The 12,512-nt window shown below is 26.8% G+C and overlaps 4 protein-coding genes and 1 long non-coding RNA gene across 7 annotated transcripts in view; 2 read left to right on the top strand and 3 right to left on the bottom strand.

The window, feature by feature from the left end:
• Window positions 1–2,525, bottom strand: part of LOC105425792 (dynein axonemal intermediate chain 7 homolog) — a 56,693-nt gene extending 54,168 nt beyond the window's left edge. Inside the window, exon 1 of one of the 2 annotated variants that reach the window (XM_011636723.3) lies at window positions 2,391–2,525. The gene's annotated coding sequence lies outside the window, so the exon portion shown is untranslated. The remainder of the gene's footprint in view (window positions 1–2,390) is intronic. The other variant, XM_089079505.1, reaches the window with a different exon arrangement.
• Window positions 306–3,912, top strand: LOC105425861 (uncharacterized). Its single transcript, XM_011636835.3, has 3 exons — window positions 306–821; window positions 1,531–1,706; window positions 2,378–3,912. The coding sequence occupies exons 2-3, from the start codon at window positions 1,545–1,547 to the stop codon at window positions 3,227–3,229; spliced, it is 1,014 nt and encodes a 337-aa protein (XP_011635137.2). The 5' UTR covers window positions 306–821; window positions 1,531–1,544; the 3' UTR covers window positions 3,230–3,912.
• Window positions 3,724–6,287, bottom strand: LOC105425870 (afadin- and alpha-actinin-binding protein A-like). Its single transcript, XM_011636847.3, has 6 exons — window positions 6,129–6,287; window positions 5,282–5,425; window positions 4,999–5,208; window positions 4,692–4,823; window positions 4,513–4,624; window positions 3,724–4,123 (listed from the first exon to the last, which is right to left on the bottom strand). The coding sequence occupies exons 2-6, from the start codon at window positions 5,417–5,419 to the stop codon at window positions 3,921–3,923; spliced, it is 795 nt and encodes a 264-aa protein (XP_011635149.2). The 5' UTR covers window positions 5,420–5,425; window positions 6,129–6,287; the 3' UTR covers window positions 3,724–3,920.
• A 481-nt stretch (window positions 6,288–6,768) lies between these two features.
• On the bottom strand, window positions 6,769–12,107 carry LOC105425879 (uncharacterized). 2 transcript variants are annotated; one of them, XM_011636856.3, is made up of 8 exons: window positions 11,795–12,107; window positions 11,128–11,330; window positions 10,886–11,042; window positions 10,475–10,563; window positions 10,272–10,377; window positions 9,815–9,945; window positions 9,299–9,597; window positions 6,769–8,898 (listed from the first exon to the last, which is right to left on the bottom strand). In XM_011636856.3, exons 1-8 carry the CDS (start codon window positions 11,868–11,870, stop codon window positions 8,766–8,768), a joined length of 1,194 nt encoding a protein of 397 aa, XP_011635158.2. In that variant the 5' UTR covers window positions 11,871–12,107; the 3' UTR covers window positions 6,769–8,765. The 2 variants fall into 2 exon arrangements, with proteins under 2 accessions (XP_011635158.2, XP_011635164.2); XM_011636862.3 differs by having other exon boundaries at window positions 10,892–11,042.
• LOC148936097 (uncharacterized) lies at window positions 9,597–10,808 on the top strand. Its single transcript, XR_016139799.1, has 2 exons — window positions 9,597–9,687; window positions 9,775–10,808. It is a non-coding gene; the product is annotated as an uncharacterized LOC148936097 (long non-coding RNA).
• Window positions 12,108–12,512: the final 405 nt, after the last annotated feature.

Below are 12,512 nucleotides of genomic sequence, written 5' to 3'. Positions count from 1 at the left end.
ATCTAAAGTTATATCTTATCATAATAAATTTAAATAAATAAAATGTTTCTTAACCTAGATTTCATAAAGTAAAATTTACTTGGAATTACTAAAAATAATAATATTTCTATTATCTGTTTTTTGTTTCAATATTGCTGAAGAATACGAGATATTCTACAGATGCATCATTAATATCAGAATTACTAATTATAATGCGATCTGTAGTCACTACCAGAGCATTGCATTACAACAGAATAATGTGTTACCAAAATAGAATAACATCATCATATAGTTTATCATACAGTTTATCATACAGTTTTCACATATTTCCTGTCAGACTGACCATATTTTTCCGGTGTGTCTCGGTACAACATAAGTGTGCTGATATTGTCAGATCGACTGTAATATAGTAAGCACACTATACCCTATACTCCAAAGCTACCGGAATATATTTACGCTCCAAAGCTACCGGAATATATTTACGTTTTACACACGTCAGTCACCATAAAAAAGCGGTGCGAAAGAACTGTCCATCTTAATTGCGCACTCGACCGTGGATTCATCCGTCGACCGAATACAACACCCCGAAATAGTCGTTGCTTTCATTGCGATACGTACATTGAGGATGCGATGCGCCTCGTTCCACCAAGTTCTTCTTAAATCATCGAATATTATCGAAAACTTGAAATCCATCTGACTAATACCAAGTGCCACGAAAAGAAAAAAAATTTGCAGAAAGCGCGGACGAGAGAACTTTTAAAGAAAAACGAAAACGACGCATAAAAGGAATCGGCAATAAGTCCAATTCCACAGTGCGAAGAATTGTCAAATTCGAAAATATGGTGAGAGCTTTCTTGATTTCTTTTTTATTTAATTTTAAAAGTTGCATTTATTGAGATTGATACATTTATGGTCGCTAATACCAAAGAATTTGTCTGAGAGTTTTCTCTGTGAATTTAATATATATTTTAATTTAATTAAAGAAAAGACGAGAGAGAGAGAAAAAAATCTCTTAATTTAAAATCAATATTTGATTTAAATATAATCATAATTATTTATCGATTCTTTTGGAATCCGATTCTATGATTCCATTTTTCTGTATTATCTTTTTTTGTATTATCTATTTCTTTTGTTTTATACGATATATTCTGTTCGCTGTTTTATTCTTACACAGAAACGTACTCGCAATATATTTATATTAATATTAAATTTAAAAAATCGAAACATGATGAAAAATATTTTTAAATAGATATTTGTTGAAATTCTCCTAAATTATCGCAATATTCAGGTTTAATTTACGAATAAAAATATTATTTTTTATATATCTTTTATAGTACCGAATATATCAAAGTTATATTAATTTAAAATTCATAAAATGTTGTTAATCTGCTTGTTTTTAATTTGTATTTACAATGATTAATTTTAACTCGACATGTATGTTCTTCGATTAGAAGATCGTTTAAGAAGAAGAATCCATCTTTAGTTATAGAATAACGCAGGTCTGTTTCTATTAATATAGAATGAAATATTGAGTAATGAATCTAATTTTAGCATGAGCACAATCGATGATAAGATTTTATACGCAAATATACTGTATATTTAATATGGGAACGACCCTGCTCGTCGTAATACTCATCGCGGCATTGTCCGCGACTGCGAATAATATCAACGAACAATGCCAAGTTCACAATGAAAGAAGGATTACCTGTAGTTGTATCGGAAACGAGGTATATTGATTAATTCTTATTTCCATACTTGATAATCACGATAACCTTATTGCACTCATTTGAACAAATGTTTCTGCACAGAACGATTTAAAATAAATCGCTAATTTTCGCAGACCATGTACTGACTGAAACTATATATTATTCTTTTACAAAAATATTAGTAGTCTCTGAACTGCAGCCAATTATAAATAAAACATTTTTAGAATGACAAAAGAAAATTAAAAACCATTATATTTTGTTCAATTGAAAATTGTTTTTGGCAACGTATACAATTTCTTTTTTTTTTTTTCTTATTAAAATATAGTTAAAAAGAAAAAAATTATAATATGTATTGCGAGATTTAAACACGATTGCTTCTCGTATCAATTATAACAATTCTTCTAGACCAATTAAATGTTTTTTTTTATAAATTGGAAACACCACTCGAATGACTGTGTATCATTTTAATCTGTTGTTCATCAAATGTTAAACAAACATAAAATGATACACGAGGGCACGTGAATGATGTTTCCGAATGTAGTTTTTAAATTTAGCACGACTTTAATGAAATCTTTATTAACTTATCGATACCTGCAGCATTTTTGTTAACATGGATAAAATTATCAATATGTTGTTCGAAAGAATAAAATAATGGAAAGATTAGAGACGACTGATCAGATTTAATTTTTCAGGAATTTTTCTTACCGGAGGAATATAATTACACAAATATTATCAGCGTATTTATCACAGGATGCGTTTCAGCCAATCTTCATTACTCCAGCCTACCGGAAGCAAGTAATCTCGAGGAGATGATCGTTCAGAATATTAGTGGCAATTTGGACTTCGAGGTCTTCATTACATCGAGTAAAATGAAATTATTAAAACTATCAAACATCGGCCGGATACCGACGATCGCGAGTTATACGTTCACGACTCTGGCAACTATTGACACACTCGTAATCGAGAACACGATCATCGAGAACTTCGACGAAGAGTTCAATTACGTGCACGTGTCGCATTTTAACGTTACGAACGTCACGATCGAGCGGGTAAACCTACTCAACATGGAAAAGGGAGTGACATTGCGCATAGTGAATACCGTGCTGCGTAATGTAGAAACGTCTTTGAATTTGAACTTTCTGAACATCGAGATCATCGATTCCAAGTTTAAATTGCAGAAGCCGGGCTTAATATCCATCCAAGGCGATGTTGCCGTTGTAAGGAATAGCATCTTCTCAAACGTCAGCATGAATCTAGTCATTGCGCTCGCGATCAGGATAAACGGTATTTGCGCGGATGGCAAAAGTACCTTGAGGCTTAGCTCAGAACAGATTTATAGCGCCGATAACAGATTGCCAAATGAGATAGCTTATCCGAGAAGTAGTCAGCACGGAAAATCTTTTATGATTCAGAACAATACGGTTTGCAAAGCGGGCAACTGCGAATGCTCGAAGAGCAGTGGACAAATTTTGTGCCCATCGACCACCCCAATATACATCCTCATATGTTTGTTAAGAATGCGTAATAAACGTTTTCATATCTGATACTTTCATATTGCAATATATTATAATCTGAGTGAGATAAATTCGGCTTATGAAAAGACTGTCACATCTTGATTCAACATATGAAAGTGTAAACTAATCTTATAATATAATTTTAGATCTTGATCGTTTCATATAATTACATTATTGAAATATTAGATAGTTTAGAGATAATTAGCAATCATTTATCAACTTAAAAATTCAGATTTACCACTTTCGATCTTACCACTTCACATAATATCCAAAGAATTCTGAATGGAAAAATATTACTGTGAAAAAACAAAAGCTAAAACAAATTTCAAAGTGACACTAAGGGCGGTATTCATAGTCAGTTCTTATATTTAAGGTCGTTTTAAGATTATATTTCAACCAAGATAATCGTATAAGCTTACTTAAGACGATCTTAAATATAAGAACGGACTATGAATACTGGCCTAAGTAAATAAATTATGATGAACTCATCTGCGGGAAATATTATATTATATTCTTGACCAAAATTTTAAGATCTTTCTATTATACTTTAATATGTATATATAAAATAACAAAACTTATTTAAAACTTACAAAAAACAATATTATTACAAAAGTCTATATTATTATATTACTACAAATTACATATATTTCAAGCAATTGTATGCATTTTTTCTTGTATATTCAAATTATAATAAATTATAAATATTAATTGCATTTGATGCTCAAACATTATTAGTCCATATTCCAGATGATTCAATATGCAAATCAATACCAGTTTGATATAACTCTAGAGCTTTCTTCAGATCATTAATTTCTTCCAACATATGCCTATTATTCTCTTCCAAACGACAAACAGTTTGCTTATATGAAGTTAGTTCTTTCTCATGCATTTTTTGTAAGATTTTATCTCTTGACGTGAAAGAACCTAAACAGATAAAAAAAATTATATATTCATCGCAAATTATTCGCAAATCTTATTACATATATCTGTAACTATACTTATAAATATTAGGCATCAAACATTTCGCATAATATATATATATATATATATATATTTTCTGTACTTAGATTATTTTTGAGTAAGACTAATAGGCAACTCACAATGCAGCTGCTGAATTGAATTAATTAGATATATTCATCTTTGTACAAGAATTTCATAACAAATTAATAAAGTTATTATGTTACATCAACTAATAAAAATACAGAAAATATTTCAAACTATATATTTTAAATATCAAATAAATAAAAAAACTACATATAGCCATATATTTAATAAAATTAATTAATTAAGTTTAAGAAAACATGTCTACTAACCGGCAGACTTTTGTAACTGATCCTGAAGTTTCTGATTATATTGCATAATTCTTCTTATTTCATGTTCATGTTGAGATTCTTTAAACTGAACTTGCTTCTTTAGTTTTTGCATCTGCAAATCACACATTTAACTTCAGTTTTTGGAAATTATTCAAATCAATATATACAAATTAAAATACCTGCTCTCTTTCTTCTTTTAGATCATGCAATATATTTTTACATTTAATATTAAGTCTTCTTTCTTTTTCCTCTGCTTGACATAACGTACGTTCCTTTTTTTGTATATCTTCTTTTAAACGTTTTACATGATTCTGTTAACACACAATATACATTCTGTTAATACACAGTTTGTAATTACATATTAGAAATTTCCTAAACATTACATTATATAATTTACATATACTTACCAATCATTTTACTATGCAGCATGAAATGATACAAAATATTTCAATATTTATTGATATTTTAAAATGAAAGCAAACTCACCTGAAGATTTTCATTATCATTAAGAGTTTTCTGATTTAAATTAATTAATTGATCATGTAATCGCATTAAATATCTATATTTATGTATTAATTTCCAAGTAGCATTTATTATTTGTACAGATAGTTTTTTTGATAATTCTGGAGTTAATAAATCATTGTTTATAGATAGATAACCAATAGATATTGGTGATATATCAAATGACTCAAAATCCTATAAAATTAAATATTGATTAATGTCTGTATATGTTTATGTATACTTTAATAAAATTATTAGTCTTCATTACTTCGTTCAATATTTTCAAAGACTGCTCTAAATTATCATCTTTACAGAATATAGTCTCTTCACTAACAAAGTTGTTCCTTTCGGCAAGTATACTTCTTAGATTCCTTTTTGGGTAAGCACCATTGAACATTGCACTCATATTTATCTGTATATATTTTTAGAAAACTTAGATTGGAAGTAAAAAAAATTTAAATTTTTTATTAAAAGTAGTATGTTTAATATTTTTGTTTCCAATAAGAAAAGTAATAAATTAAATTATAACACTTATGCAGTTTGAATAGTTTACAGAACAATTCTGATACTATTTCTTTTTCTATTATATATAATGAAATATTATATTAAACTTCTTTTACAAAAATGCTACAATATATTTGTCAAAAATATTATTTTTCTATTTTTTACAATAAATTATTATTATCAAGTATTTTTCAATCATTTTCAACAATTTTTTATGTAACATTTACTGTATTTGATCTTTTATTGTTTAACATGTAACAAATTTTGTCTTATATTAAATTTCTAATTAAATTTTCTTATGCTTCATCATATACTTTAACTATTTTCAATGTTGATGCTTACTTACTCAAAAAATAGTCAGTATTTTGTACAAAATTTATATAAAAATATATGACATAAAACTAAATTACAATGTATTCGTTATTATATAGAGTGACAAGCCTTCTAAGCGTAATTTAACATACAGAATTTCCCACTTTGTCTTAGGTAGATTGATCTATTTATTCTGTTATTCCTAACCTCAATATTTATCTTTCTAATATCTATATTACTTTCCCAAAGATTTCACTTATAAATTTTCTAATTAGTCTTTTTTTCTCATTTTTACTCACTATAACGTTCTTATGTTGTTACAACGTTCTTATTTTGCACAGATCTAGCCTCGCTGCTGTCTCCGTTCCTCCTACGTTTGCATACAACAATCCCCTGTCTGTGGTGACCCCTAACTGAGACTGAAACCTAAACCTTACTCGCCCCTGCGCATGATCGCATTTGTAGATTCGTTCCTTTTGATTTCATTTTTCTTCAAATAAATATTTAAATAAATATTATAAAAAATATTACCATAAATATTATATAATTGTTAAATATCATTGTAATTTTATGATTAAAGACATATAATTTTTAATCAAAAGTAATATGTAATATTTCTAGATGAAATTAAGTTTCTTTATTGCTATTAAAGTAATTATTAACTTAAATTCTCTTAAATTTGAAAATATATGTTAGCTTTAATCTCTGAATCTCTAATCTCTAGAAGAGAATAGAAATCTGATTTTCTAGTTTGAGTTATTCTTTCGAATAATGTAATATATGAAAATCAATTTATATATTAAAGATATTTCTTTATATTACAAATATAATCTAATATTAATTCTAAAGATTTAACTTGCAATGTATAATATAATGTTTTTGTAATTTTTAATGTAAAAGTGTTAAAAAAATTAAGAAATATATCAACAAGTAGACAAATTTTACGTATTGCTGATTTATTGATCACAATACTACAATATGTATTGCTGATTTATTGATCATACACTCGTTTCCCGCATTTTGATGACATAAATTAGACGCGCGTCTACTTATTCATCATATACATTATCATATACGTTACAAATAGAAATTATAAATATATATCGCTAATATTATATTATCATGTTCATTTATATATTCGCAATTATTATTCACAATATCTTTCATTGCACGTCTTAATAAACTTAATAAACTTATATCTTTTTCTTTCCGCTAAAAGGCACTCTTGCATTCATTCCTAAAGCACTTATTAAAGATTAATTCCTAAGGTAAATTTACTAAAGATTAAAACGAATTGATACAACATTGGAAGTACTACATTTCCGTTTTCTGGATTATAAGTTTTGAATTAAAAATTCTTTCTTTTAAACTTATGAAGAATTCTTCTTAAACCTTCTTAAATCTTAATCATATAATTGATTTTCAAAATCAATTATTTTGCTTATTTTACACATTTTTCTCGAAAGTAGAATTTGGCATTATAATAATAATCACATTTAAACTATTTAATCTTATTTAACTATGAAATACTTATATCATTTAATTTCTTTAATTTAATATTACATTTTTCTTAAATTTAACTATGTATGTATTAAATACAATATATAAAAAGCTAATATTATTAAATACAATAAATAAAAACGCCAATATTTTGAATATTAACAACAATGAAATAATTTACATACACACACACAAAAAACACGTGATCTGCACCTCTAAATATTCCTTCTCATAAGTACTAAATTTTTTAGCAAACATTTATATCATATAATTATAACTTATTAAATTTTTTTCATTTTCGACCGCATTTTATGAAGTAACCGTTAATCTGTATGCATTGAAAGTGGCAATTTTCATCAAATTTGCAATAATTTAAACATTAAGAAACTAATAATGAGACTTATAAATATTTTATATCAATACTGCTTGTTATGTAAACTTTCTAGAAATTTTAAGATTAATGTTAAATATATTAATAATTAATCGAAATTATATAGAAATATTATATATATATATATATATATATATATATATATATTCGCAAAGAAGTTAATTTTTTAAACACATGGCACATAAGGAATACGATTAAAATTGGCTCGTACATTCCGTTCATTGGGAAAAGTTCAGATTTCTAGAAAAGTATGTGTAACATTTTTAAATTACCCGCATTTAATTATAAAAATGCACTATACTTTTCCGACATCTTTAAACGAGCTTGTTATAAAACTGTTGTTTAATCTTTTCCGATGCCATAAAGCGGTAAAGTTTAAAAGTAAAGTTTAAAAGCAAAGTTTAAGTTGGTCGCGAGCAGAAAAAAACCTCAATCCTTCGTGTAAATTTAAAGTCTGTGTCAACGGTTACATTCTTGAGACGAACGAACGAAATTGAATTTAACAGTTACCTTAAGTATATTTGAAAATATAAATATTTCATCTATGTTTACATACATATGTATATAGCCAGACAAATATATAATATCTGGTAGTATAATAACAAGCATTATTTCGCCTTGCTTCTAATAATCTTTATAATAAAGCAACGACCATATATCCGGCCATTGTTCGTTGACTTTTATTAGTCTCTCATGCAAAACGACCGTAATTGATTAGTCGCAATGAAGCGACTATTTATTCGAACAATATATTTTTCTTCTTCCTATATATAAAATAGCTTCCAAATAATGTGAATGTGAATTGTGGACAATGTTGTGTAGTGAATGGTTCTGATAATTAGGTACTCATCTGCGAAGGAAGCAGAGAGGTACATCTTGGAAAATCCTCAAAAAAGCGTTCTTCGTCGTAAGTAACGAATAAGGCTCTCCGCAATATACCGCCCTGCTTCTTCTTTATACGATGTTTATCACGCATACATATATATATATATATATATATATATATATATATATATACATATACAATGGAAGATCCTCGGTTAACTCATTGCATCGACAATGAGCTGGGACTTCTAGAATGATTTTCCTCTTTGCAGATGAGGCTCATAGCTCGTTTCCGTCCCTTGCTGTTCCACAACACATAGGAATGTTTAGTGCCGGACACTCTACGTGCTTGGCTAAAATAGATCAATAAACATGTTATATGAGAAATGCAAAAATAATTACTGGTTTGTGAAAAACTGACGAATATGCAGAATTATATGTATTTGATTTTTCAATAAGAAAGAAGACTCTTTAAATTTCAGCAAACTTCTCTCGCTCACCAAGTTTCAAATAAAAAAATCTATGTAATATTTACTTAAATTTAAATAGCATATAAAGTTTGTTATTTTTGTCCACTTTAAATTACAAGAAATTATTGAACGGTTATGATTCAAAAACTTTTAACATATTCCTTAAAAATGATTATTTCTAAAGGATAAAAGGATGAAATTAGTAAATTCATTAAATTGATGAAAGGAAGGTCTAAAAGAAAGTACGTAAATCTAAAATTGAATTATTTAACATTTAACTTACGTTTGGAACCAGTCGTAATCTGTGATATACGTTTCATCGATGCAAAATTTTTCGTACAAATCTATTACAGGATAATTCACAAAGGAGGGACCTCTCTTAGACGGATCATCCGCCAGAGATCTTATCCAATTGTTAAAGGAAAAGAACGCCAAACTTTGTTTCTTATAAGCATAAATGCTGAGATTAGCCAAAGGTGGAAGAGTACAAATAGTGATGGCCGTATTTGAAAGGTGAAACTTAGACCGGAGAACTTGCAAGAGTTCCGTCATATCGTACACCATTTCATCGCAAGTGGCGTTCTGAAGAGAATTGAATGTTTCATCAAGAATCAAAGTATATTATGTTTTATATGCAAATAAATGAAGCTCGATTTTATTCAAAGGCTTTCTGTAAATACTTATTTCTGTCTCAGATTGAACAAATTTTTTTTTAACACGTATATTCAATATATAATTTTTAATACATTATTTGTGTAGCCCATACACGTTCTAATAAGGCAAAGTAAAATTAACTTACATTGTAAATATCAACCGAACCAAGCAGAATTACGACACGATTGGAGATGGTATTAATATTCCTTAAAGCTCGAGTACAGTCGCTTATACTTTGTCCAGAGATACACAATCCACAGTGCAATGCTAAGCTATCTGCAAAATATAATAAAAAATACATGTTTCAAAAAGTATAAAGTTCAAAATTCAACTTTTCTGTCTTATATATTTTGTCTGAAATATATATTTATCTTCTGTTTTAAAAATTAACATATTTCATTCTTTAACTTATTAACTATTTTAATTTTAATAAAATAATAATAAGTTTGACGAAGTAAGAAACAATTATTTCATTTTTAAATAAAAGAAATAAAAGAAGAAAAGGAAATAAAAATTATAATTAAATCAATTTATGGACGTAACAACAAATAAATAAGACTTATTGGAAAGGAAATTTTTTTTAAAGAAAGTTTGTGTTATACCCTTGTATCTCCAAATAGGAAGATGAAGATTTCGTATTGCAAGTTGTAGGAAGAAGTCATCGCCAAGTAATTGTTGGCCGTTTGCAATAGGTTCATATATATTGTCCTAATATAATATCAACACATAATATTAAATAATGATAAATATTTTGCAATACTTTTAAGAAAATTTCATTTAGCAAACATTGAAATTTTACACTCACATGTTTTTTTATTTCATTTGATTCTATTACTACTGGATAATGATTTTCTTCTTCTTCACATAAAAAGTTTTTATTTTTACAGGCACCATCTAAAATAAACGATTTTAGAAATTTTCTACTTTTTTTTAAATATCTCTAGTTCCGATATTATTCCAAGTGATTTAAGTCACCATAAAATCAAAATATAAAATTTCAAACTATAAGATGTAAAATTAACAGAAATATAAAATAAAAAGATGTTATAAATATAGCAAATTAACAATAAATGGGAATAAACTCTCTCTTCGAAATTATGTGCTCTAGAAAATTATATGTTCTTGAAAGAAAAACTAAATTGTAATTTTGTGGAATTTGGAATATTATATATTATTCTTTTCTTATTTTAAATTTAAAAAAGATTGAATATCTTACTGATACCAAATAAGTTTAGATCACGACGATAAGCAAAATCTTGACTTCGTCTATTAATGCGATTGTTATTATTAATTAATCTGTTCTTTTCTCGACGCTCATTGTTATTGTATTTGAGATTGCCATTATTATGTGTAAATTGTTTATAATATTTATTCTGAAATAAAGCATTATTATTACATAATTTTTGAAATTTATAATTATGTATAGATTTTGATTTGTAAAATTTTCTCTGAACATACTTTTGTCTTTGAATAATTGACTTTTTGTTTGCATATAAGTTTGTCGATATGAGATATTTTAGAATCGTTTATCTTTAATGTTTGTTCACCAAATTCGTTCCAAGTAATCTGCAAACCATCTATAGTTCGTAAAAACGAACGAAGATTCGAGAATCCCAATCTGCGATACGGAATTGATTCTCCGACGAGATTTTGAAACTCATCTGTAAAATCATCATTCTGTTAAGCTTGTAATTATAAATAATATTTATTTTAATTTATTCTATAAAGAGATTTAGATACGTTCTTATCATAATTATTCCATATACCATTGAATGTAAAACTTTTATTTTGTTAATTTTTATTGTTACATTATATTAAATTAATCTTAAGAAAATAAGCTGATACATTCATGTGTAAACTGTAAACTGATTTAATGTGAAGAATGTACAAATTTTATTTAAATTTTATTTTATTTATTTGATTTATCAAACAAAAGAAATTCATACTTATATAAATGTAATTTATTTATAAATTAAAAAAAATTTAAATAATAAGAGCTTAGTTATTGTAATATTTAATAAAGAGTATTTAATAATTTATATCTTGATATCTTTTAACAATGAATATTTTCTCTTATAATAATAATTTTAAAATAAAGATATTAATTAAAAATAATAATACTTACCGTTTAGATTTTCGATTGATACACCGCCTTTCTTTGAAATTATGCATGATTTGACCAATGCCACCGTTTCTTCCATGTCCGATTATTAATTTTAAAAATACAATTTTAAAATGTATTCTTCCGAGAAATTTACAAATTTTATATATATGCGAGTGAGTACGTTTAAACACAAATTATCACTGTGTAATATGTCTTATTGAAAAATTTAATTTTGATAAAAGTTCTGCAGCTCCGCTGCTGTGATTAATTCAGACATGATGCCGACGTCCGCATTCGCGAACGGTATACCGAAGAATGAGATTCATCACTCGACGATACCACTTATCCCCTCATTCATATACCCTCTGTTCTGGAAATTTCCGTCAATTCGTAAGTTTAGCTTGTGATCTATGTAGAAAAAAATACTAACATAAGAAGAATGTGTGTATATAATGTTCGAATGAATATAGCGTGAAATCGTTCACGCTCGTGTACTGTTCGTTAGGACGATTGTAAACGAAATTCTAACAACTTTGAAAATCTTAGATATTCATGAAATTTTAGATATTAATACTTTTAATAATAGCTTTGATATAAGCAAATTATTTATATAATGTTATTTTCTGTTTAAGAATGGCTGTTTAAGAATTATAAATTTTGTCATAAACTATTGCTAAATATTTATATATATATATAATATAGTTAATTAATATATATAATTAATATTTAATTTATAAAT

This window comes from Pogonomyrmex barbatus, unplaced genomic scaffold (genome assembly GCF_055798465.1).
Source record: "Pogonomyrmex barbatus isolate J1 unplaced genomic scaffold, ASM5579846v1 scaffold3, whole genome shotgun sequence".
NCBI classification, from domain to species: Eukaryota; Metazoa; Arthropoda; class Insecta; order Hymenoptera; family Formicidae; genus Pogonomyrmex; species Pogonomyrmex barbatus.
This window is presented reverse-complemented; position numbering and strand designations above follow the sequence as displayed.

Coding starts and splice junctions, on each gene's coding strand:
- LOC105425861 (XM_011636835.3), top strand. CDS start 1,545: ATGATAAGATTTTATACGCAAATATACTGTATATTTAATATGGGAACG. Junction 1,707..2,377: donor GTAGTTGTATCGGAAACGAG/GTATATTGATTA, acceptor TTAATTTTTCAG/GAATTTTTCTTACCGGAGGA.
- LOC105425879 (XM_011636856.3), bottom strand. CDS start 11,870: ATGGAAGAAACGGTGGCATTGGTCAAATCATGCATAATTTCAAAGAAA. Junction 11,331..11,794: donor ATCAATCGAAAATCTAAACG/GTAAGTATTATT, acceptor ATGATTTTACAG/ATGAGTTTCAAAATCTCGTC. Junction 9,598..9,814: donor GTTCGGTTGATATTTACAAT/GTAAGTTAATTT, acceptor AATTCTCTTCAG/AACGCCACTTGCGATGAAAT.
- LOC105425870 (XM_011636847.3), bottom strand. CDS start 5,419: ATGAGTGCAATGTTCAATGGTGCTTACCCAAAAAGGAATCTAAGAAGT. Junction 5,209..5,281: donor CTTTGAAAATATTGAACGAA/GTAATGAAGACT, acceptor TTAATTTTATAG/GATTTTGAGTCATTTGATAT. Junction 4,124..4,512: donor TCAGTTACAAAAGTCTGCCG/GTTAGTAGACAT, acceptor TTATCTGTTTAG/GTTCTTTCACGTCAAGAGAT.